This window comes from Bos grunniens, chromosome 4, assembly GCF_055505025.1.
Source record: "Bos grunniens cultivar Pamir isolate PY7600 chromosome 4, Bosgru_T2T1.0, whole genome shotgun sequence".
NCBI classification, from domain to species: Eukaryota; Metazoa; Chordata; class Mammalia; order Artiodactyla; family Bovidae; genus Bos; species Bos grunniens.
The window spans coordinates 73,390,378-73,416,994 of record NC_141168.1 but is presented as its reverse complement, the minus strand read 5'-3'; the positions used below and the strand labels follow the sequence as shown (position 1 = coordinate 73,416,994).

Below are 26,617 nucleotides of genomic sequence, written 5' to 3'. Positions count from 1 at the left end.
GGCTGCCCTGGCCCTCCTGTCTCTCGGAAGAACCGAACATCTGGCTGCAGGAGTGGCTCCTTGAGCCACTGCTGTTCCTCCCCTTTGTCCCCTGCAAAGACCACCACCCATCTACCTAAACAATGGGATGTTTTCTGTCTGGTGCCCCCACAGCACCGAACATTTTGGCAAGAGGACTACCCCTGACTACCCCTAAGGCAGTCGGCCTGGAAGCCGAGGCAGAACCCAGGGGGATTCACCCAGGGCCTTGGGCTCAGACAGACCCAGGGCCAGACCACAGGGCAGGGCTCCTCTCGAGTGTTGGACATCGGCCAGTGCAGGAGTCCACTTACCGCAGTGGGACTGGAAGACCTGCGGCTTGACGACCTGGTTACAGGCGCTGCACACCACGAGGTAGAAGTCGTCGTGTGCTGGGTAGTGGCCAAACAAGTGCATATCTGTGGGGGGAAAGGAAAACAGGTTGTTTTGAAAAAGCAACCAAGTCTTAGAAGGTGGATGGTTTCTTCTTGGAATGTCCTCCAGGGCAGGTTTTCAAACAAGACTGGCAGAAAGGCAATCATCTTTAGAAAAGGGAACACAGCTTGTCCAAATGCAGCTCCTCACTCTCAGAGAAGCCCATGCCTCCAAGAATCCCTCCTCATTTCCCTTGCCAATGGATGGCTACCACTGATGGCTTAGTCTGCGGCATTTGGGCTACCCAGAATCTCATGCCATAGAGAGAGTCACTCTGTCCTGAAAGAGGGCCCCAGGGTTCACTGGGACCCAGTGAGGCTCCAGTTATTTTAGGATGAGGGGAAGTTCACCCAAACCCATTTCAGCATAAGCAGAGGCCTCTCTGGTGATGGCAGGGTGAGAAGGGCTGGAGAGAGAAAAAGGAGTCATCCTGGTTTCGGCAGCTGCCTGAGTCCCCCCATCACCTGCAGAAGACGCCAGGGTAAAAGGAAGCGTCCAGACAAGTGGCTTGCTGGCTGCCATCATTACCCATTCTTTACTTGGCAAATATTTGCTGCTGCTGCTAAGTCGCTTCAGTCGTGTCCGACTCTGTGCGACCCCATAGACGGCAGCCCACCAGGGATTCTCCAGGCAAGAACACTGGAGTGGGTTGCCATTTCCTTCTCCAATGCATGGAATTGAAAAGTGAAAGTGAAGTCGCTCAGTCGTGTCCGACTCTTTGAGACCCCATGGACTGCAGCCTACCAGGCTCCTCTGCCCATGAGATTTTCCAGGCAACAGTACTGGAGTGGGTTGCCATTGCCTTCTCCAGCAAATATTTATCGAGTGCCTAAGTGTGCTGGGCACCAACCGTGCTGGGTGCCAGGGCTGACTGGTGAACAAGAACAAGGGCCCTACTCTGCTGGAGCAGAAAAGAGAAGCATTGACCAGATTCACACAGGTCATCATGTGGGTGTAACTGTGGTACCCACTGAGGAGGGGAGGAACAGGGTCCCATGAAAGCATGTGGCAGGCTGACCTAACCTTGACTAAAGCATTGGACAGGCTTTCCCGAGGAGGGATTAGAGAAAGAAAAGGTCAGGGGAGAGAGGGGGAACTTTCAGGTCCACCATGGAAGGAGATTGTGTGTGTAGGAGGAAGCTCTTGGCTGAAACAGAAGAACAAGAGGGGAGCCCGGAAGGTGTAAGCTTTGTGGATCAACATGGAGAATACCCATGGACAGAGGAGCCTGGCGGACTACAGTCCATAGGATTGCAAAGAGTCACATATGACTGAGCGACTAACACACACACACGCACATAGATTTTGAACCTGACTTTAGGAACAATGGGAAGCTATTGAAGGTTTTTAAGCAAAGTGGTGACAGAATCAAATACATACTGTTGGAAGATCGGTTAGGTGGCCTATGAGACACAACAGCATACATACGTCCACACAAAAACCTGTTCATGCATGGTCACTGTAGCATTACTCATAAAAGCTAAGGGTGGAAGCAACCCAGTTCAGTCGCTCAGTCGTGTCCAACTCTTCGCGATCCCACGGACCACAGCACGCCAGGCCTCCCTGTCCATCACCAACTCCCGGAGTCTACTCAAACTCATCTCCATTGAGTTGGTGATGCCATCCAACCATCTCATCTCATCCCATCTCATCCCATCTCATCTCATCTCATCTCTGTCATCTCCTTCTCCTCCTGCCTTCAATCTTTCCCAGCATCAGGGTCTTTTCAAATGAGTCAGCTCTTCGCATGAGGTGGCCAAAGTATTGGAGTTTTGGCTTCAACATCAGTCCTTCCGATGAACACTCAGGACTGATCTCCTTTAGGATGGACTGGTTGGATCTCTTTGCAGTCCATGGGACTCTCAAGAGTCTTCTCCAACACCACAGGTCAAAAGCGTCAATTCTTCGGGGCTCGGCTTTCTTTATAGTCCAACTCTCACATCCATACATGACTAATGGAAAAGCCATAGCCTTGACTAGACGGACCTTTGTTGGTAAAGTAATGTCTCTGCTTCTTAATATGCTGCCTAGGTTGGTCATAACTCTTTCCAAGGAGTAAGCGTCTGTTAATTTCATGGCTGCAGTCACCATCTACAGTGATTTTGGAGCCCCCAAAAATAAGTCTGACACTGTTTCCACTGTTTCCCATCTATTTGCCATGAAGTGATGGGACCAGATGCCATGATCTTAGTTTTCTGAATGTTGAGTTTTAAGCCAACTTTTTCACTCTCCTCTTTCACTTTCATCAAGAGGCTCTTTAGTTCCTCTTCATTTTCTGCCATAGGGTGACATCATCTGCATATCTGAGGGTATTGATATTTCTCCTGGCAATCTTGATTTGAGATTGTGCTTCATCCAGCCCAGAGTTTCTCACGATGTACTCTGCATATAAGTTAAATAAGCAGAGTGACAATACAGCCTTAACACACTTCTTTTCCTATTTGGAACCAGTCTGTCGTTCCATGTCCAGTTCTAACTGTTGCTTCCTGATCTGCATACAGATTTCTCAAAAGGCAGGTCAGGTGGTCTGGTATTCCCATCTCTTTCAGAATTTTCCACAGTTTGTTGTGATCCACACAGTCAAAGGCTTTGGCAGAGTCAATAAAGCAGAAATAGATGTTTTTCTGGAACTCTCTTGCTTTATCAATGATCCAGCAGATGTTGGCAATTTGATCTCTGGTTCCTCTGCCTTTTCTAAAAACAGCTTGAACATCTGGAAGTTCACGGTTCACGTATTGCTGAAGCCTGGCTTGGAGAATTTTGAGCATTACTTTACTAGCGTGTGAGAAGAGTGCAATTGTGAGGTAGTTTGAGCATTCTTTGGCATTGCCTTTCTTTGGGATTGGAATAAAAACTGATCTTTTCCAGTCCTGTGGCTGCTGCTGAGTTTTCCAAATTTGCTGGCATATTGCGTGCAGCACTTTCACAGCATCATCTTTCAGGATTTGAAATAGCTCAACTGGAATTCTATCACCTCCACTAGCTTTGTTCATAGTGATGCTTCCTAAGGCCCACCTGACTTCATGTTCCAGGATGTCTGGCTCTAGGTGAGTGATCACACCATCGTGATCATCTGGGTCATGAAGATCTTTTTTGTACAGTTCTTCTGTGTATTCTTGCCACCTCTTCTTAATATCTTCTGCTTCTGTTAGGTGCATACAATTTCTGTCCTTTATCGAGCCCATCTTTGCATGAAATATTTCCTTGGTATCTCTAATTTTCTTGAAGAGATCTCTAGTCTTTCCCATTCTATTGTTTTCCTCTATTTCTTTACACTGATCACTGAGGAAGGTTTTCTTATCTCTCCTTGCTATTCTTTGGAACTCTGCATTCAAATGGGTATATCTTTCCTTTTCTCCTTTGCTTTTCACTTCTCTTCTTTTCATAGGTATTTGTAAGGCCTCCTCAGACAGCCATTTTGCCTTTTTGCATTTCTTTTTCTTGGGGATGGTCTTGATCCCTGTCTCCTGTACAAGGTCATGAACCTCCGTCCATAGTTCATCAGGCATTCTATCAGATCTAGTCCCTTGAATCTATTTCTCACTTCCACTGTATCATTGTAAGGGATTTGATTTAGGTCATACCTGAATGGTCTAGTGGCTTTCCCTACTTTCTTCAATTTAAGTTTGAATTTGGCAAGAAGGAGTTCATGATCACAGCCATAGTCAGCTCCCAGTCTTGTTTTTTGCTGACTGTATAGAGCTACTCTATCTTTGGCTGCAAAGAATATAGTGAATCTGATTTCAGTATTGACTACCTGGTGATGTCCACGTGTAGAATCTTCTCTTGTGTTGTTGGAAGAGGGTGTTTGCTATGACCAGTGCATTCTCTTGGCAAAACTCTATTAGCCTTTGCCCTGCTTCCTTCTGTACTCCAGGGCCAAATTTGCCTGTTACTGCAGGTATTTCTTGACTTCCTACTGTTGCATTCCAGTCCCCTATAATGAAAACGACAGCTTTTTTGGGTGATAGTTGTAAAAGGTCTTGCACGTCTTCATAGAACCGTTCAGCTTCTTCAGCATTACTGGTCGGAACATAGACTTGGATTACTGTGATATTGAATGGTTTGCCTTGGAAACGAACAGAGACCATTCTGTCATTTTTGAGATTGCATCCAAGTACTGCATTTTGGACTCTTTTGTTGACTATGATGGCTACTCCATTTCTCCCAAGGGATTCTTGCCCACAGTAGTAGATATAATGGTCATCTGAGTCAAATTCACTCATTCCTGTCCATTTTAGTTTGCTGATTCCTAAAATGTCAAAGCAACCCTGATACCCATCAACTGTTGAATGCATAGATGAAATGTGATATATTCATACAATGGGATATTATTTGGCCATAAAAAGACATGAGTGCTAATGCCTGCTATAATATGCGTGCTGCTGCTGCTGCTGCTAAGTCACTTCAGTCGTGTCCAACTCTGTGTGACCCCATAGACAGCAGTCCACCAGGCTCCCCCATCCCTGGGATTCTCCAGGCAAGAACACTGGAGTGGGTTGCCATTTCCTTCTCCAATGCATGAAAGTGAAAAGTGAAAGGGAAGTCACTCAGTCATGTCCGACCCTCAGCAACCCCATGGACTGCAGCCCTCCAGGCTCCTCCATCCATGGGATTTTCCAGGCAGGAGTACTGGAGTGGGGTGCCATTGCCTTCTTCATATTCAATTACATCAGTCCTGTCCCACTCTCTGCGACTCTGGACTGAGCCTGCCAGGCTGCTCTGTCCACGGGATTCTCCAGGCAAGAATACTGGAGTGGGTTGCCATGCCCTCCTCAAGGGGATCTTCCCAACCAGAGATCAAATTCACATCTCCTGTGTCTTTTGCATTGGCAGGCTGATTCTTTACCCACTGAACCACCTGGGAAACCCCACTACAAATATGGATGAACCTTAAAAACATATGCTAAGTGAAAGGAGCCAGTCACAAAAGGCCACATATTATATGATCCTCTTTATATGAACCGTCCAAAAGAGGCAAGGCCACAGACAGAGAGAGGAGATTAGTGCTTGCCTTGGCCTGGGAGTCCTGGAGGGAACTGGAGAACTGCTAAAGGTTTACAGGTTTCTTTTGCAGATGATACAAACATTGCCAGATTGATAGTGGTGATGGTTGCACAAAGCTGTGAATATATTACAAACCACTGAATTATATGCTTTAAACGGGTAAATTGTATGATACACGAAGCACATCTCAGTAAAGATGGGGTGGGAGGTAGGGAGATCAGTTTTGAGGAAACCAGCGGTCAGAGCCTCCTCGTGGGCCGCTGTGTGGAGATAGAGCCCTGAAGGGCACTCTGCCTGCCTCTCCTTACCTGACCGGCTCCAGGACCACTGAGAGCAGGGTGGACAGGTGGAAATAAAAGACATAGCCTTCATGAAAGTGCTTTGCCTCACACATCTGAGTTTCCTCTCCCCTCACCCCCCACGCCCTCATTTTCTAGACGCAACCTGTGTTTTTATCGAAAACCATCAGACACACCATGGTTCTACTAGCTGCAGGGGGAGGCCACAGAGAAGCTGAGTTCCTCCTGATGTCAGGACGGCTCATTTATAACCCAACACATGCTTCCAGTGCAGCCCAGATACTTGGAAGGAAATGGAATTGACACATTGGTCACATGGCCAAGAGCCAAGGCCCCTGCTCCAGGGGAGGCTGGATGGGAAGGGTGAGATGGGCCCTCACTGGGGCGAGGACCCCATGCTCCCGTGGCGGGATGCAGGCCAGGCTGGGGCACAGGCGCACTGAATCTCTGCAGCATTTGTGGCTCCAGGCGCGGCTGGTCATTTCCCCTCTAGGACTCACCTCTGTTTCCACTCTGACTAAGACGTTACCGGAGGGGAGCGTTATTAGTCAGTGCCTGGTAGGCGGGGGCCTGTGACAAGGGAGGCTGAGAGAGAACCCAGCTGTGACAGAGGCCCAGGCGGGGCCCACACAGCATCCGGTACCCTAGCTTCAGAGCCTCCCAGCACATGGAGGACACTCCCAGTCCCACACTGCTGACACCACTCTTGCTTTACTTTCAACTTACAGAATATTTTTATATTATATATTCTTTTTTAAAAAATAACAAAAGTGATACGTGTGTTTTGAAGATACATTTGAAAAATACAGAAAAGCCAGAAGAAATTAAAAAAAAAACCACTGGCAGCCTTTATTAACACTTTGCATCTCATTTAGATTTAGTCACATTTTCTATCCAGGAACATGTGAAACCAGGAGCTGGCAAGGGCTAAAACATTTATTTATTCAACAGCATTTCCTGGGCTGCCTTACAGTCTTTCTGCAATAGATCAGGCTATAAGGGAATGAAAGAAATGCATTAATTTAAAAAACAAAAAAAGCATTCGCACACTTGCCTGAGTACCTACTCTGTGCCAGAAACTGAGTGCAGTAAGGGAGGCTGAGAGGTAGGGGGTGGGGAACATGGCTCTTGACCTTTGTCATGGGCCCCGATGACCTGTCCAAGGTCCGTCAGGCCTCTGGCTGCTGTCCCGCTTCAGCATTCCTTCAGGAAGCTGTGGAGCCCCCGCTCCCCTGCCACTCTCCCACACCTGTGGGTCGAGAGTTGAAGGTAAATGTCAGGCTGGGCAAAGCCTGGCCACGCTGAGGGTGTCCTACTCTGGGCCCTTCGCGTCACTGGGGCTGTTCTTGGTTCCCTGCAGGGCAGTTTCAATTGTGTCTGCTTAGAGTATGTCTCCCGTGGAAACTGAGAGGACCTGCTGGCCTGTTTGTATATTCCTTAGTGATCGGACCTCAGAATCTCAACAGGCTTCCTGGGTTCTGAGAGTCTGCCAGATGGGAGCTTCTCAGAAGACCACCACTTCCAGAGGCCAGGCCATTTTGATCAGTGTATCGTCTGCTTGGGGATGAGGGAGGAAGGCCAGGGAGCACTGGAAATCACTATGCCTGGCATCATGTTGGATATACTATTAATTAATAACTCTCCCTCTCAATTTACCACCCAAACAGAACTTTTAGTACACAGTTAAAAATGGTGGTGTGTTGATGTGGGCTTGTACCAGCTTTTGAGAGCCAACTGTGCAAGTCTCCCAACGTGTTCCGTGAGATCAAGGAGGTAGCTTGAAATCAGACCTCATGGAGTATTTACACCATGGAAAGGGGCACTACAGATCAGGTTTTTTCTTTTCTTCAGCAAGCCACATTGTTAAACATTTACCAGCATACCACTGAACAAAGATGGGGGAAAAAAGGCAAAAGTGAAACCACCTGTAATGACACCCCCTCGGGATAACCACTGTTAGCATGTTAAGATACATCCTTCTAGACTTTGCTATCTGATAACATTATCTTAGGTAATCCTCATAATTAACCCACAAAGTTGCCATCATTCCACTTTCCAGGCAAGGAAACAAAGCTAAGAGATCCCATGAGTGATCTGTAAAGCAGGATGAGACCCCTGCTCTAGAGTCCATACTCCCATCTTAGCCAAAGGTCTTTCATAAGAGCAAGATCCCATTTTAAAAATGAAGGAAACAGTTTGATGAATGGAAGCCTTGCATAGAGGACCAAGGCTCTGAGGAACCTTTGGCATTTGCACAGGCCTGGGGTCAGAAGGAGGGATTTTGAGCACAGTGCCCTTTGCTGTGTAACCTCAGGGAAGGTGCCCAACCTTTCTGAGCAACTGTTTCCTCATCCATAAAATGGGGCTTGCATTTCTTGCCTCACGGAGTTGCTGTGAAGGCTTATAAAATTTTCCTGGCCTTTTATTTTCTTCCTCCAGGGATTTAGGAAAGCGTGTAGAGAAAGCTTTACTCAAGGTCTTCTCCCCTATCTTTCAAAACTAATTCCTTCTCCCTCCAGTGGGAGAATCTTTGCTCCAGGCAGCACATTCTTTGACCCTTCTTCAGGACCATTCACAGCTGACCTCCTGGGGAAACTGCAAGGTTCCTCTGACCTGTAGAATTCCCTCTATGTGCACGGCACCATCACACACAAGTGTGGACAGATGAGGGTTGCAAGCCACTGGCAGGGCTCTCTCTAGGCAGTGGTCAGGCCCCAAGAAAACATGCACAAAGATGATGGGACTTTGCCCATCACAGTGTTCAGTTATTCCCCCATGTTCAATTATTTCCCTACCACAAATCCATGCCTGTCTGTTTTGTTCCATTTTGTCCCTACAAACGAATTAACTGTTGATCAGATACATCAGATAGCACCACCATGGCACTGTCACAGAAGTGATCTTAATTATCCTCCTGTCTGATCATTGGCAGGGTGAGAGCAAGATCCATAGCTTCATTTTGCAGATGGGGAAACAGGTATACTCTTGATTCTAGGTAAGTATTTTTTGGTTTTTCACCCCAACCCATTATACACATACGTGCTGTGCTAAGTTACTTTAGTCATGTCTGACTCTTTGCAACCCCATGGACTGTAGCCCGCCAGGCTTCTCTGTCCATGGGACTTTCCAGGCAAGAATACTGGAGTGGGTTGACATTTCCTCCTTCAGGGGATCTTCTTGACCCAGGGATCGAACCAGCGACTCTTAGTTCTCCTGCATTGGCAGGTGGGTTCTTTACCACCAGCGCCACCTGGGAGACCCCCCATACACATATACATACCTGTTTTATCTATCCATCCATCCATCATCTATCAAACACATATATCACACTCTCATATGTCCTGGTCTACTCATTTCTTTTTATTTTATTCTATTCTATTTCATTAAAAAAACATGCTGAACTCTTGAAATTCATTTCATAATCCTTCAATGGGTCACAACTCAAAGTTTGAAAATTACTCTTCAAGGCAATCCAGTGAGTTAGGGGTTGAGCTGAACCTGAGAGATAACTGGGGGTTTACAGAGGTCAGAGATGGTCCTCAGTGCTTACCTGGGAGTCTGAGGCCATGAACTGAATCATTAGTGCCAGTTATACACTGCAGCTCACAGGAGCTGTACTGTATTTCTTCCTGAGTCTGCATTCAGTGAGGCATGTCTGTGGCCTGAATCAGCCAAGGTGGGAGTATTTACACCATGGGAATCAGCATCCATTATAAACCAGGGCTGCTTCTCTTGGAGAGCTGGCTGTGAAAACACTCACCAGCACACCACTGACTAGCATCTACTCTGGCTTCACTCTTTCCTGGATCAATTTCCCTAGTTATCAAAATGGAGAAGTTTATATTTGTTATCTACCACATCGGATGCTGAAAGGCTTCTGTGAACTTGAGAGGAAATTAATATGTTAATATAAACTTATGATAATGGTATTGATCATTAGCCCCAAAACATATGCACAACAGAGACAGGTAAACATACTGATCATTTTCTGTATCAAATGAGCACAAAAAGGCTACAACTTGTTCAGCTCTGGTGATGATAAGGGGGCTGGGGATGGGGGAGTGGTGATGAGGGAGTGGAGAATTAAGTTCTTTTCAATGTCTGACAATATAATGCTTACTCTTTAAGGGTTATTCCTGGAGCTTATTCACAGATGAGGCTCAGACTATCAAATTAATGCAACTTATATATGGATCACACACAGGTTATTCTCAGTGGCTTCCCTGGTGGCTGAGACGGTAAAGAATCCACCTGCTATGTGGGAGACCTGGGTTTGACCTCTGGGCTAGGAAGATCCCCTGGAGAAGGGAATGGCTACCCACTCCAGAATTCTTGCCTGGAGAATTCCATGGACAGAGGAACCCGCAGGCCCTAGTCCATGGGGTCGCAAAGAGCTCGACACAACTGAGCAACTTTCACTTTCACTTACAGCAAGCAGTCCTTTACTTTTCCTCTTCCTTAACTTCTGGTGGAATTCTCATCTGTGGAAGTCGATTGACAATGGCATTCATGTTACCAACTTCCTGGCATCCTGGGTCTGCCTCCCGACAGCACTTAGGTTCCCCACAGGTCTTTTCTGGCTCTCACAGCTTCACCTCCCCCAAACACCCACCCACTCCTCACCTTCTGCCCCCTCTCACTCCCAGATGGCAGAGGAGGGATGGAAGGGACAGAGCCCAGCTCGGCAGGAAGAAGAGACGCAGTTTAGGACACCAGCACAGTTGCTACAAAGGTAGAAAAGTAACTGATTTCCGGGTGTAGTTAATGACCCATTTCTTAAGTCAATACTGAAAAAGAAATTGGCAGGACTTGCCTGGTGGTCCAGTGCCTAAGACTCCGTGCTCCCAATGCAGGAGGCCCAGGTTACATCCCTGGTCAGAAAATTAGATCCCACACACAGCCACTAAGAGTTTGCATGCCACAACTAAAGATCCTGCATGTCGCAACAAAGACCTGGTACAGCCAAATAAATAAACAAATAAATTTTAAAAAAGAAAGAAAGAAATTGGCAGACTAGGAGGAGCAGCATTTTATAAATGGCCTTCTGAGGGAACACTTCAGACAAGCAAAGTTGTGTATAAATTTTCCTTTATACCCAATATTCACTTAGTGAAAATGGCTGAAGTAAAGGAAAAGGCAGGGTGACATGTCCAATTAGCTATTTGTACAGGATTTGTTTCTATGATGGGAAGACAACTGGTTTTGTGGCTGCAGGATCACACTAGATTCTGTGCACTTTTGAATTTGCCCCTGGAACCTTCCAAAGCTCAAGACCTGGGTATTACCAAGCAACAACTGGTGAGAGTTCAAAAGATAAAACGCTTAAGAAAGAGGGATTCCTTCCTTTTGCAAGTGGGAAGGCCAAGTTAAGCAAAGGCTGCACACAGAAGCAGCTGGAAGCAGACTGCCTTTGAAGGCCGGGGGCTGGGGGGTGGGCAGCTTCAGCAGTGATGCCTGCACTCGCTCAGAAGATCCCACAGTAGGGAAAAGGAAGACAGCAAAGTAGACAATATTGAATTTTAATTTCTTGAAAAAAAAAACAAAAAAAGCCCCAGAAAATGGCCTCAGGTTCCCCCAAAGTCTTTTTCAGGGTTCTGAAACCACCCCGGTTGCTATAGAAATCATGAAAATGTCAAGGTAGCATATGACTCTAGTATAACAATAGTTTCATATACTTTTAAAATTGAGTTTCCCTTTTGAACTGACTCTAAAAAAACACAACATAATGGAAAAAACAGATTATGTGATTTCACCACACTGAATCTTTTGCAGGAAGGTAAGTGTGAGCCTCTGCCCGTGGTGGGTAACGGAATGGATCCACAGACTGTGATGGGAACTCTGGATGTGACAACCGTGTGATGGTGGCTGGAGAGCCAGTGCCACTGGACTCCCTTGGAAAGCTACCAAAAAGATGAACTCGGCTGGCAGTGGTTTTGATTTGTGGGCTTCCAATTACATAAACTCAGGATAGGGGAGATTATCGGGAAGAACGGCAACTGTGATTCAAGGACACACATGGCTGCCTCCAAGTGGATTCACATTTAGACAGAGATGCCACTCAGGAGAAGTACCTTTCATGGTGGGAGAAGCTGGTCCTAAATGCCTTCCTTTCTCCCATTAATCTTAATATGCTCATTATCCAGTTTTTATTAATGTGTCTTTTCTCTCTGCTAGTAGACTTTTCAGCTGCATTTTAATCACTTGTGTCAAATAGAAAGTGTGAGGTGAGGGGAACTTTTCTCCTTTGCTCTCATGGCTGTGTGATTCTGTGTGTCCCCCAACTCCAAACTCTCCTTAAAGTCACAGAACAAAATAATTTGGGGGCCTTCAAAGCAGTGACCTCTGACCTGACACCTGCCACTCCCCCAGCAGAGTATTGAACTTCCCTTAAGGAAAATTCAACAACAACAAAAAATGCATTCACTTTCCATTTTTCAGATTTCTGAAAACTCATGGCCTGACTGAAGGCTTCAAAAACAATGAAATCTGGAAAGGGAAACTGAAACAGGAGGACTAGAAAAGCAAGCAGTGCGCAGTGCCGGCCAGCTTTCAGGGTGGGTGAGGAGGGTGGGTGCAGGTGGCAGGCACAGGGCCTTCTCTTACAAACCAAGGACTCAAAAGCCCCAGTCTGTTCTCACTGAGGCTGGGCCACAAGGCACATCCTGGCAAGGCTGAGCCAGGAACGGGCCCCACAGCAGGTAGAAGCTGCCCAGTCTGCTGCCTGAACTGACCCCTCCCAATCCCAGCCCCAAACTCCACCCCTGCTCCTGCTTCTCTCACCTCCGACCCACCCCGCAAACCCCAGCCAGCCCACATGGCCATGAAAGACAGCCCATCCCTCCCTCCGCAGGAGGAGGGCCTTTACAGACACGCTCTCATGGGGTATCAAGGCCAGCAGACTGCACAGGGTCCCACAGCTGGGGGAATCCCCCAGACCAGCCCCTCCCCCAGGCTCCCCTTCAGCTCCCAGTCATACCCTGAAGCAAAACGAAGGAAGGGAGACAGTATGAGGCTGGACCTGGGAGGTGATCTGAACCCAGACTTGAGAATGAAAACCACGAGAGGTGAGCCTGCTCAAATGTGGTGCCTGAGAGCAGGGCTCTGGAGTCAGGCAGCCTTGTGTTCAAGTCCTGACCCTGCTGTTTGGCTCGATAACCCCCTCTAAGCTTTTGTTTTCTCATCAGGGGTAAAATGACATGTTTGTGAAGAGGCTGGCACAAAGTAAGTATGTAGAGTCTCCAACTCACCATCCACTCCTCGGGGAAGATTCCTTTGATGTGCTTGGAGGGGAGGCAGGGTCTCCCTCCTCCCCTTCCTCCTGGCCCTCAGCAATATGACCAGAGTTTTCTTAAGGCTGTACTGGAGTCACTGGATTACACCCCTCTCACCAGACTGCGATCTTCTTACAGAAATCATGACTTAAAAACGTCCTTAGCCAAACAGTCTGATGCATGGTGGCCACTTAATAAACATTAATAAGCTAACAAGGCTGACGTTCCCAAGAAGTTGATTTACTTTCCATAATCCTTCATTTTCTCTTCTGTCAAAGGGGCAAGTTGTAAATGACAATAAGTTGTCCTAATATCCATGCTGCTAACTAAGATCATGAGGTTAACAGTTACATCTCTTTGTTCATTCTTGGGGCTCTTTTGAAGACAAGTACTGAAGCTAAGGAGGAGGCATGCGCGGGCTGGCCACTCTTGTGTTGTTGTTCGGTTGCCAAGCCATGCCCCACTCTTCGCGACTCCATGGACTGCACCCCACCAGGCTCCTCTGTCCTTCACTACCGCCTGGAGTTTGCTCACTGAGTTGATGATGTCATCCAACCATCGCATCCTCTACATTGTGTAGAGTGGTTGATACCTGTCCCCACCATCCTGGCTCCTTCCTTCTCCAACAAACCATGGCTACTCCCCACCCCACCCACAGCGATGCCCCCCGCCCAAGACAGAGTTTGGGATGGGCATAGGGGTGCTCCCTCACCCTGGGGACATCAGGAAAGTAGGTGATACAGGGCCTCAAAGCTCCAGACTTCTCCCACCCTCCCCGTTTCAGGTCTGGATCAGCGCAGCAGCCAGGCTCAGCCCAAGGCACAAGGAGTCATCTAAGCCCAGCCTGGTGGAGGATCTGAGTGGCTGCTGGGCAGTGAAGACGCTAGTGGCCAAGAGAACCACAGCACAAAGGGCTCCCCTGTGCCTGCTCCTGGCTTAGGCTTCAATGACGACAATCGCAGCCCCTAAAAATGTTCCCAGGGATGGCAAGTCAGCCCTAGTTCTCTCTCTTGAGCAGCTGCAGGACACCTAGGCTCCTCCCTGTCCAGCAAACTTGTCTGTTGTTTCAGCCTGGCAGGCTGCTGGTTTCTGGCCTGACCACCCCACCTCTGGTCCAAAAGACAGATGAGGAACATGTAACCATTTTGGTGGGATGCTGAGTCCTGAAACAGTAACCTGGCTAAAGCACTTCTTATAGCAAGGGGTGCTTGGGCTTACAGATAAGCTGCATGGAGAGGACACCCCCATTAGTCCCTCACGAAGTCAGCCCCCATGCCCTGGCCCAGCCAGGGAGAAGTTCTGTATCAGGGACAGGATGGGTACAGCATGTTCAACAAGGACCTGGAAGTAAAGATTGTTTACAGGTGAGCCAAGACACTTCAGTCATGTCTGACTCTTTGTGACCCTATATAGGCTGTGGCCTGCCAGGCTCCTCTGTCCACGGGAGACATTCTCCTCCAGGCATGAATACTGGAGTGGGTTGCTGTGCCCTCCTCCAGGGGATCTTCCTGACCCAGGGATCGAACCTGTATCTCTTATGTCTCCTGCTCTGGCAGGCAGGTTCTTTACCACTAGCACCACCTGGGAAGCCCCAGAGACTGTTTAGTTCACTACAATTCAATTAGAGAGAGAAGAGAAGCATCAACACATTGGGGAAGATTCTAGTCCCTCCCTGGGCTTTCCTGCCTAGTTACACTTAAAAGACCAGACAAGTGGAGGGGCATACGATGCTCTGGAAAGGCCACATGTCACCACAGGCTCCTTCCCTCCCAGGTTCTCCTGCCTGAGTCACTTACAAGCTTAAATGCTCACTTAAATCTTTATGCCCATGTTATTGTCCACTTGAGAACTACAGTTAAGATAATATTTGTTTTCATAAAATCAGGAGGCCTCCCTGGGCTTTTTCCCTCAAGACTTCTTCAGCAGGCCTTGCTTTGTTTCTGTGGAATAGGCTTTTCCTCTCCTGGGCCTCCCTCACCAGAGAACGTTAACAGCTTGAGCGTGTAAAGCTGGTTTCCAGAGGATTTAGGGGTGACTCCTTCCACCTCCATCCCGGGGCCTCTCCAGGGTCCAGGTAGGGTCTCCGGCCACAGTCTGTAATGTCTTCCCTCTTCCCACGCCTATCCAAGAGAGATGTGAGTGACGGGGAAGTAGGTACCATATTTCAGGGAAGAAACAGTGGGTTTGAGGATGAGGAAGTGATGCTGTTCCTTTTAAGACATGTTATGGTCAAAGAGAATTTCCAGATTGACTAGAACAATGCTGTGAAGAACAACTTAAATGGGTCAAGGGAAATCAATGAAAACACTTCCTTTCCTGTCTTTTAGAATAGGATGGTCCACTTCCTTGTTGTGGCAAGCTGAGTCTGCAGGATGGACTAACTCATCCCTTAGTTTCCTTCCAGCTCCTCAGTTATGATGGCTGGTCCATCAGGGAGTGTGTCAGGAGATGAATGCGGGAGGATGCCACACCCACGTTACAAGGAAAATCCCTGGAAGAGGTAAATAGAGCATAAAATCTGAGTGGTTTATTTTTAGGAGGAGTTAGTGAAGGCTGACTATCTATCTTACTACCCACCTACTCGCAGAGATGGTATCTATACGGATGATAGCATCTATCACTTCTATCAATCATCAAGAACCTACTGTATAGCACAGGGAACTCTACTCAATATTCCATAATAACTCACGTGAGAAAAGAATCTGAAAAAGAATGAATATACATATAACTGAACCACTTTGCTGTATGTACACCTGAAGCTAACACAACATTGTAATTCAACTATTCCTCAATATAAAGTAAAAATGAAGTTGAAATAATCATCTCTCTTGATCTATCATAGTTGTCCTATCCCTGTCTCTCATCTCACCTACCTCTGTGTCATACCTGTCTGTCATATCTACCTCTATCTGTCTACCATCTCTATGTTTTTATCTCTATCATCTCTCCTCCTATCTTAGAAAGCATTCTAGTTGTGAGCACTGCGGGGCTCTGAGGTGGACTTAACTCAGTCTCAGCCTGTTTGATGGTTTTGAAGGCTACATTTTTGAGTGACAAGGGTGAGACATGGCTTTACAAAACTAAATGAAAAGAAGAAAAAAAGAACTTAGACAATAGCGAAAAACATCAGCTGGTTTTCAGGGGCTGCACTGTGAACTGCATGAGGACAAGGACTATGCTTCGCACACAGCCCCGTGTCTCCCTCCTTCAGCACAGTTCTGTTCATGTGGCAGGAGCAAAGTGGAAGTATGAATCGAAGCGCTCCTTGAATTCAGCTTTCTCTCTGAAATCTGAATAGACTGTAGACTTCAAAAGAGGCTGCTCTGAGGCACACCCACGTCCGCCATCTTGCTTCTTGAGATTCATGGGCCCAGAGGCTTTCATTCCATCTTGAGGAAAACAAGATCAAGAGCTCAGGGCAAAGGGACAGGATGCGGCCGGGGTCCTTAGCTGTCTGTGGGAGTCAAACCATGCACACCAGGGGCTTTCACAGCCCTGCTAAACCCAGAACAATGATGCAAGCAGCACTTCCCATTAGGCTTTCCATCACTTTTTGGAGATTAATTTAAAAATCAACTGGGTAGGGCCAGGCACATCCACCACAGAGATGCTCCACCCTTCCCAGCACAGCGACCTGGGTGATTTCTTAGATGACATGTTGTGGACCTCAAGTCTATGAAGTAGCCTACCAGCAGCGCCTCGTGAACGCAGGAACCGTAACTTTTGAAGAGACACAGACTGAGGCCTCCATGAGACTGCCCCCAGGGCAGGCCTCAGCTATTTAGGTATTGCTACAAATGCCATCTGAACATGCAGTTAGGGGCGCAGGGTCAAGAAGACTCTCACCCTAGACATGCCAGCTCCTGCTCCGCTCTGGGGGTAGGGTTCCATCAATTCTGCTTGAAGATTTGGGAATAAAGAAGAGGGACTGACTCAGAATCTGTGAGACTGTGGCCAGGAACATGAGGCCATCCCAGTGCCTGGGGAGCTCGGTGAGTCCCACAGCAGTGCTGAGTTGACTCCTATTCAGAGGGTCTATGATGAGACCCCCCTGGATCCTGTGGCACTTGTCAGTGGCTCTGAGTGCAAAGGAGAATTGGCTCTGGTCATGGTTTATCTGTAACTGGCAGAGAGATGGCGACATTTTTTTCCCTGAGGCCATTTTTCAAGGCTATGGAGTCCTGCATACGCCCTCCAATGATTACAACCACCACCCAGATGATGCCGCCAGAGCTCTGAGGTAAACGTGCCATTTGGCTCTGTTATGAGATGCGTCCACTTGGCATAGCCAGAGGGCAGTGACAGGACTTGCTTAATGCCCCCAGGAGTCAGTGTCCAAAGCACTCAGGCCACTGGGACGGCCAGGCTGCAGGAAGCTGTTGACAGATATCCCAAGGCATTCCCTTGTGAAAGGGGGGCAAACAGGAGAGCCAGAGTCACTCCAGCTGGAACTGCCACTCATGTACCAGTGCTAGTGAGGGACAGAAAGGACCTTCGCTTTCAGAAAACTTAAAGAGGTGTTTGTGCTTCCACCAAATCCAGGCTTCTACAACCAGTCATACACACCTGGCAACTCCTCAGATGGGCTGGTGCTGAAAGCTGGCAGCCTTCTGAGCCCAGAGGTCCAGGAAGAAAAAAATCCACCATGGAGAGGATTACAGAAAGCTATTTTAATGTAATGGAAAATAGGATCAATCAGCCGGAGGAGAAAAGTCACAACATCTTCAATCACAAATCAAGCATGAAGTTAGTTCTGCGCCCGAGGAGAAAAGGCACAGATTCTCAGGGAGCTTCCTGAGGCTCTGGGATCCAGCCCCACCACCCCTGAGTCCCAGGTTCAGCTTCCACCACATCCTCTTCCAGCACTGCCCGTCCTTTATCCCTCCCTCCAAATTCACCAACGTCCTACTCATCCTTCCAGGCCGGCGTTAGTGCAACCTCCTCCAGGGAGCCTTCTCCGGTTCCCGTAGTCACAATAACCCTTTCTCTGTATCTGCAGAGTCCTTTGCATTTAAGGCCACACTTAGCCCAGTCTACCTGGAGCTGACAGATACATCTATCTTGTCCCATTTATATGCTAACATTTTATATACTATCTCAGACATTTAAATGTTAAATATTAAGGCTGTCAGAAACATGCTCAAATACTTAAAAGAGTGCCAGTGCCTCAACTGCCTCACTTTAGACTAAGGAGTCACCTAGTAGGCAGCTGGGGTGGCTGCAGGGCTGGGGCATGAGCCACTAACTCCTGCTCCACCTTGAGCTTGCTGTGCAACACTGAGCAAGCCACAGAGGCTCTCTGGGTTTGTCTTTCCTTATCTGGAATATGGTAGTCACAGCTTCCTCACAAGGTTGCTGGGAGGATTAAATGAGGTAACTTATGCCAGTGCCAGCATCTGATAGGCACTCAGATGCCCAAGGTGGTGCCAGTGGTAAAGACCTGCCTGCCAATGCAGTAGAGGCAAGAGACGTGGCTTCCATCCCTCAGTCAGGAAGATCCCCTGGAGAAGGGCATGGTAACCCACTCCAGGATTCTTGCTTGGAGAATCCCATGAACAGAGGAGCCTGGCAGGCTACAGTCAATAGGGTCACAAAGAGCTGGACACAACTGAAGCAACTTAGAATGCACGCACAAGACAATGGCAGAATCTTATAGGCACACAAATGCCCAAGAAATTGAACTGAACTTCAGCTTGAACTAGTTAGGTCAAAAGACAAAGACTTGCAGAGGAACATTATTTTACAAACAACTCAGTGTCATGTTTACAAGGTAGGTTCTAAAGTCAGCTTGTCTGGACTTTTCACCTTGGAAGATTCCTCTGGGTGTCAGTTTCCTCATCTGAAAATGGGGATGGTAATAATAAGATGACTGTCAGTATGAGATGGGCAACACACATCTGATGTCTGGTGCTTGGAGGGCTCTCAAAAAGTGTTAGCTGTTACTATGATCTACAATCTAATTTTGCATAGCAGGACTTGAAGAAAACAACCCTGTTTGGCTGGAGCAAAACAGTGAGGGTCAAGAATGAAATCATTATGTTGAAAGCCACCAGACCTTGAGCTTTCAGTCATCGAAGCCACAGGGTGAGTAAACAGCAGTGATTATTGTGTACTTACTAAATTGTGTCTGACTCTGCTGCAACACCATGGACTGCAGCCCACCAGGCTCCTCTGTCCATGGGATTTCCCTGGCAAGAATACTGGAGTGGGTTGCCATTTCCTTCTCCATGTATCCTCCTGACCCAGGGACTGAACCTGCAACTCTTGCATTGGCAGGCAGATTCTTACTGAGCCACCAGGGAAGCCCAAAGAGTAGCTGAGGGTTTTTTAAAGTGTGAATATTACATGCAATCTGGCCCCTGAATGTAGATGACTGGACCCTATGACAGGTCTATGGAGTGAGATTCTCTAGGGGTGGAGCTCAGAAGGATGCACTTAAAAGAAAACAAAAAAGAAAGAAAGAAACTTATTTATCTTTTGGCTACTGCAGGTGGGATCTTAGTTCTCCCACTAGGGACTGAACCCATATACCCTGCACTGGCATGAAAAAGCTGGCTTAAAACTCAACATTCAAAAAACTAAGATCATGGCATCCAGTCCTATCACTTCATGCAAATAGATGGGAAAACAATGGCCAACAATGGCAGATTTTATTTTCTTGGGCTCCAAAATCACTGTGGATGGTGACTGCAACCATGAAATTAAAATGCTTGCTCCTTAGAAAAAAAGCTATGACAAACCTAAACATGATATTAAAAAGCAGAGACATCACTTTGCCAACAAAGGTCCATATAGTTAAAGCTATGGTTTTTCCAGTAGTTATGTATGGATGTGAGAGTTGGGGCATAAAGAAGCCTAAGCGCCAAAGAACTGATGCTTTTGAACTGTGCTGTTGGAGAAGACTGTTGAGAGTCCTTTGGACAGCAAGGAGATCAAACCAGTCAATCCTAAAGGAAACCAATCCTGAATATTCATTGGAAGGACTGATGCTGAAACTGAAGCTCCAATACTTTGGCTATATGATGCAAAGAGCTGACTCATTGGAAAAGACCCTGATGCTGGGAAAAACTGAGAGCAGGAGGAGAAGGGGGCAACAAGAGGAGGAGATGGCTGGATAGCATCACCGATTCAATGGACACGAGTTTGAGCAGACTCTGGGACCTGTGAAGGACACGGAAGCCTGGCATGCTGCAGTTCATGAGGTCTCAAAGAGTTGGAGATGACTTAGCAACTGAACAGCTCCAGTACTGGCAGGGTAGGGCCTTAACCACTGGACCATCAGGGAAGTCCCAGGAGGATGCAGTTTTAACAGGCTCCTCAAGGGATGAGATAAAGCCAATAAATCCAAACAATGTGACCCATCACTGTTCTATCACAGAAACCACTAACAAATATGGAGCCACTCATCAGTAAATCTAGTGTCAGCCGGGTGATATGGATCCTCTTGCTGGTTAAAAGGTTCTGCCTTTTAACAGAAGGAGGAGGAGTTTTCTGTACACAGAGGGGTGGGGCCACTGCGATACCCCTGGCATGTGGTTCAGTGTACTCCTCTTAGGAATCTTTCCTTGTAAGCTTTTTGGATCTTCAAGTCAGAGACATAGTTCAGTAGTGGACTGCAGCCAACTGTGTGACTTTCTTCCCAACTCCATATTTAGTGACTTTACACTGGTCATCTGAAAGTCACTACAGTAAGAGTATAGTGTGGCAGAGTCAGACACAACTGAGCACAAAAAATAGTCTACATATCAGGGCTCTTAAATTTGCTCAGAAAGCCAGTACACCACTGGTCCTCACCCATAATAAAGTTCCATGCTGGAACCCAAACTCTGTCCACTGTGGTCTAGGGCACTATATTTAGGTCCTTGAATGGTTTGGGGCCAGTTGAAGCCTGGTTTCTGAAAACCCATGTAAGAAAGATGCTAATACTATTTTGGTGTCTTAGCTCTCATAGCTCGGCCCAGAAGAAAACCTGCTTTGCGCTCTGCGGTCATAGAGCAGTTAGCTGGCCATACAGCAGGTTGCAGTAGTAACATCCAAATGAAGTGGGGTCAGGGTGTGGCCACTTCAGGGTCAACCCCTCATCACTGCTGGAAAAACACCCTGTTCTCCTGAGGGCTGCCCAGTGCTCTGCATACCTGCAGGAAACCAATCTACAACACGCAGGCAGGGCAGAAGTTCTATGATAAAGCTACTTCTCATCCTGAGAGTAGGGGTTCAGGTATAGGGGTGGCTCAACTAAGCTTCAGCCCCAATCCCCAGCCTGCTATTCAGACACTCCCAGCTGTCTTTCAAAAGATCACCAGTTGAGAGCCGTAAGCCCTGCCATCGGCCCTATTTCAGCAGATATGGCTACAGGAAACACACATTTTCCCTCTGAATTCCTCTACTCAGCAGTCAGGTGAGTCAGGGAGAACTCAATCCAATTTCTCAGGAAATCCTACTATGCTCTGGAAGGACACGGTTTGAAAAAAATCTATTTTTGTGCTTTTATTTACTTAAGGCCTGCATGCCTGGGGAAGCTTTTTCATAGTACCATTAAACTGCTTCTCACTTCCCAGAAAAAAATAGATCCTGCCTTCCTGGAACACTACTGGCCCCAGCGTGGCCACGCGGCCTTCTCCTCCAGCCCCCGCAGGCCTGTGACCAGCCTCCCTGTCACAAATGCCAGGGAGAGCAGTTTTAAGAGGATGCTTTCTCAAAGGGCCTGCGGCTCTGGGTCCTCAACTCCTGGCGAAAGGAGGCTCCCTCCAGCGCCCAGCACAGCCTGCCCCTCCCAGGATGTCTAGAGCTCACAGAGCTCTGTTTTCCTGGCTTAAATGCTGCTTTCGATCTAGATGCACAGCCTGTTTCCATGGGGTTTGTGCCTGCTGTTCTAGAGGCTTCCTAGTGTAAACTTCCGGGGCAGAGCCAGGGCTCTTGAGACAATCTCATGTTTCCAGAAGGGCCAAACACTCGGATCAGAAGACGATGTGCTCAGTGTACCAGGGCTTGGTAAACTTAGACCTTCGTGCGAAGAGTTGACTCATTGGAAAAGACTCTGATGCTGGGAGGGATTGGGGGCAGGAGGAGAAGGGGATGACAGAGGATGAGATGGCTGGATGGCATCACTGACTCGATGGACGTGAGTCTGAGTGAACTCCGGGAGTTGGTGATGGACAGGGAGGCCTGGTGTGCTGCGATTCATGGGGTCACAAAGAGTCGGACACGACTGAGCGACTGAACTGAACTGAACTGGACTGTCCCAACTCTGCTTTTGAGTCAAATTGACCCAGTTGGGCTACCGTCCAGTCAGCTTCCATGTGGACCCTTAACCAGACCCCAGTGCCAGCAATGGTGGGTTGTAGAGGTGCCCCAGACATTGTCCCAGGCAGCCAGGGACGGGGCTGATGGAGAGGTGAAGGTGTACATGCATTCAAACTGCAGGCCTTTTCTAGGAATGGTAGAACAGCCTCTCTTCTCTGCTTTGGCTCCTTCCTTACCTTCCCCAACACCATGGCCTGCTAGGGCCCCTAAGTCAGTGTCCCAGTGCAGGCTGTCACCCCAGTGACCCTGAGCCCATCCAGCCCAGGCCCTGACTACTGCTAAGAAGATGGCAGGGCTCAAGCAGTATCAGGGGCTTCAGACCTCCATTACTAGCTCATCATTGCATGAGACCTCTCTAGGTCCCCAGAGCACCCCCCAGCTCCTGCCCCAGCCAGTCATATGGTGGGACCAGGTATATGGTTTTACATCTCGGTGAATGGCAGAACCTCTCAGATTTTAAGGTACATTCCTGGTTTAAAGCTAGACTGAATTAGAAATTCTAGGAGTCCCAGGAATTTGTATTTTGGAACAAAGCTTCACAAGTGATTCTGATGTAACTGTTCAACCTCATCCTGGGCGAGACTCCCCCAAAGGTTACATCCCATAAAAGAGCCTATAATCTTATACACTTGCACCAGTTATGAACTGAGAGGGGCAAGGGAAAGCCTAGGGGTGAGAATTGTCTGCTGACTTGCCTCTCTAGCAAACAGAGAAGGGACCTGAATATCGTCCCCTCTCTGGCCCAGCGGAGTGGCCACCAGCCAACCACAGAAGGCAGCTCAGGGAGGAACCACCACAGCCAAGGGACGGGTGTTACCCTTTTTGGGTGTCAGCCCTGCCCTTATCCAGAACTCCGGGGGTTAAAGGAAGATAAGGGGGAATAAGGCAGCCCTCAGCCAGGGCACCTGGGTCCCACCATGGCCCTGGGGCTGGACTGGTGTGGCCTCAGCCTCCTGTAGCCCCTGGATGCCCTGTCAGGTCCCCAGGCTGCCTTCCCCTCAAGAATGTGCCAGGAAAAGCCCTTCAAGACAAGCGAGAGCCAACTCAAAACCAGGAAAAGGCAACCGTAAAGCCCTGATGTGAATGGCCAGGAAGGACCTGGCTATCTTATCTTGATAAAAGCCTGATGAAGGGGGTGGCTGCCCTCCTGTGCCTGGCTGTCCCAGGAGGCTGGGTGTCTGAGTAAAGAGCCAGCACACCCCATCTTGTACCAAGACAAAATGCAGAACAGCGCTAAGTTCAGAGAAGAGGGGAGTCCTTGTTGGAGAGGAGTGGAATTGCCCCCACTCCCTCCTCATTTCCAGAGGAAGTGAGCCTCCCATTCCAATGAGTAAGGGGTCGAACTTCCAGGGCAGCCCTATGAAACCATCAGCATGCTAACCTGCTGTGCCATGTGCCAGCCAGGGTCTGGGCTATGCTAGAATCTTCAGGGAAAGATTTACTGATAAAATAATATTGAAAACAACATCCATCACAGCAGCCAACATTTACTATTATTTATTTATTCCCTGCTAGGCAATGCGCTAAGTGCTTTACACTGATTGTTTCATTTAATTCTCACAGTAGCCCTGCAGGGGCGATGGTCTCTCCATTGTCTAGATAAGGAAACAGAAGCTCAAAGAGGGGAAGCTATTTGCTGCCAGGCTCACAGCTTGGAAATGGTGGAGCTGACATGTGAACGTGGGTCTGCTGACTCTTCCCTCCTAGGCATTTCTGCCTTTGCAAAGGGGACGGTGGCTAGAAGGAAAGGAGACCAGCGTGGAAATGACAGGAACAGGTGGGTTATAAGCAAGGACCTGTGGAGCAGCAATTAACAAATGTCCAGAGACTGATTTAGTCAGAAGAAGTACCGTCCACACGAGGGTGCAGCTAGGACAACATATGCTCTCAAAACAATGAATGAGCCAGACAGTAGAATGTACTGGTATAATAAAGGGCTAAGCCATGCCAGACAATTAGAGAATAGGACAGCATGAAGTGATGTGAGAACCAAGCAGAACAGGCAGAAAGGGTAAAGGGAGCTGGCGTAGGGAGCAGTGAACTCGGGCTGAGGCTGCTTTCAGAGGGTGTTTTCTGTGGGCAGAGATCTTGGCAGGGGCCCCTGGTGCTGGAGGCAGGAAGAGGGACACCATACCTCCTGTGTGTATGCTGAGAGCTGATGGCACCTGTGGTGATTCAGTACAGGAAAGAGGACACTGTTGGGCCCACCAAAAACAACTGCCCTCATCAACTCACATACCCATTCATTCATTCATTCATTCAACACTTATTTCTTGCCATTACTAAATGCCAGGCACAGGGATTCAGAGAAATGAATGAATTCCTGCCCTCAAGGAGCTCCTAGTCATGAAGGGAAGCTGGCCAATGATTCACTATGACACTTGGTAAACAGGCATGTACAGAGTACAAAGGAAGGAGAGCTGGGCTGCAGCGGGGGTGGAGTGTGGGAGGTGGGGATGGGGGTTTCTCAGGATGACAACAGAGGTGGGTCCTGACAGATGAGCAGGAGTGCCCAGGCAGGCTAGGGTGGATGAGCACCCCGTAGAGGGGAAGCAGAGGAGTGAGAGGGCATGGCCTGTTCAGGGAAACCCAGGTAAGTGAGGGTGGCAAAGACGAGGGTGCCAGGAAGAAGGGCAGGAGATGGGGCCACAGAGGTGGGGAGGTCAGATCTTCCTGTATGCGCATATGTGTGAGAAGAGTGGAGAGCAGAGATGGAATGGGTGTTTTGGAGGCAATACTGAGCTTGCTGGAACAAGCCTGCAGGTGAGGAGGCTGCTTTGAGGAGGGTGCTGGTATCTGACCTGGGGGCAGTGGCTGCAGGGAGAGAGAGGATGAAGGACCCAGGAGGTAGTTAGCACTGACCCACTGTGGAAATGACCTGCAGCTCTCTGGCCTAGAATACTGGGAAGAGGGGAAAGTGGATAAGAATATAAAAGGAGGGGACTTCCCTGGTGGTCCAGTGGTTAAGGATCTGCTTACCAATGCAGGGGACATGAGTTTGACCCCTGGACCAGGAAGATTCTACATACCGTGGAGTAACTAAGCCCATGCACCAGAACCACTGAAGCCCACATAACCTAGAGCCCATGCCCTGCAACAAGAGCAGCTACCACAATGAGGAGCCTGTGCACCACAACTGGAAGTAGCCCCTGCTCGCCACCAGCGGAGAAAGCCCGTGCACAGCAATTAAGACCCAGCACAGCCAAAAACAAACAATAAAGTTACGATCACAAGTCAATTCATATTATTAATACAATAAAACTACTCTATTTATTTGTTTTTAAAAAATACAGCAGGAGGGCATGTATGCATGGTGATGCGGACTAAAAGATGTCCCCCCAAATTCACATACTGCAGGCCTAACCTCTCTCCATGAGATGGTATTTAGAGATGCGGCTTTTGGAAGACAATTAGGTTTAGATAAGGTCATGAGGATGAGGCCCTTGTGACAGGATTAGTGCCCTTATAAGAAGAGGAAGAGACACCAGGACTAGCTCTCTGTCTGCCATGTGAGGACACAGCTGTCTGCAAGCCAGGAAGAGCGCCTTGCTCCAACCATGCTGACATTCTGATCTTGGACTTCCAGCCTCTGGAACTGTGAGAAATATATATCTGCTGTTTGGACACTCAGTCTATGGTATTTTGTCTGGCAGTCTGAAGGATGAAGACAGATGGGGCGGTTATATTTATTTTGTAACCTATTGAGTTTGAGCAAGTGATTGGCAGGTTAATAGACAAGATGGGGCCAGAGAAAGACTAAGACAATCGTGAGCATGTAGATACAAGGGGACATGGTGGGGGTCAGCCTGTGAAATGATGCTGTCACAGCAGGACTAAAAATGGACCCTGGAGAACACTGACCAGAAAAAGAAAAGAGGAGGGGAAGTAGCTGGTGAAGGATGCTGAGAAGGGATGCTCCGAGGGGCAGGTGGTGAGCCACGACAAGACAGCAAGGATGCAGGCAACAGAGTCCAGTGCACAGAGATCTCAAGTAAGAAAATGCTGCAAAGTGTCTGACGCCTCTGATAATGAAAACCAAAAGCTATTTTGGGCACAAGGTGGGGTGTGGAAGCCAAGTGACCACTGCTGGGACATGATCAACCGAACAAGGGTGATAGGCTTGTTTTTATTTTAAACCACACATATTTGAATAAGGCTTGAGTCTGCAAGAGGCAAGGAGAGCCTTCTGTGTCCTTCCATGGTCTTCAACTGGCCTCCTACAGTTAACCACACAGCCACGCCTCCTGTTTATGGGAAGCCTCACCCCCTCTCTGCCCAACCTGC

General features: G+C 48.1%; 1 protein-coding gene across 17 annotated transcripts in view; it reads right to left on the bottom strand.

Moving 5' to 3' along the window:
- Positions 1-26,617, bottom strand: part of ATXN7L1 (ataxin 7 like 1) — a 282,078-nt gene that overhangs the window by 184,443 nt on the left and 71,018 nt on the right. For 15 of the 17 annotated variants that reach the window (XR_015162692.1, XR_015162693.1, XR_015162691.1 and 12 more), the window contains exon 3: positions 333-437. The exons of the other annotated variants lie outside the window; for them this stretch is intronic. Coding sequence is in view for 10 of the 15 variants with exons in the window: in XM_086396922.1 (XP_086253048.1) it covers positions 333-437 (105 nt within the window). In the remaining 5 variants the exon portion in view is untranslated. The remainder of the gene's footprint in view (positions 1-332; positions 438-26,617) is intronic. 17 annotated transcript variants of the gene reach the window in all.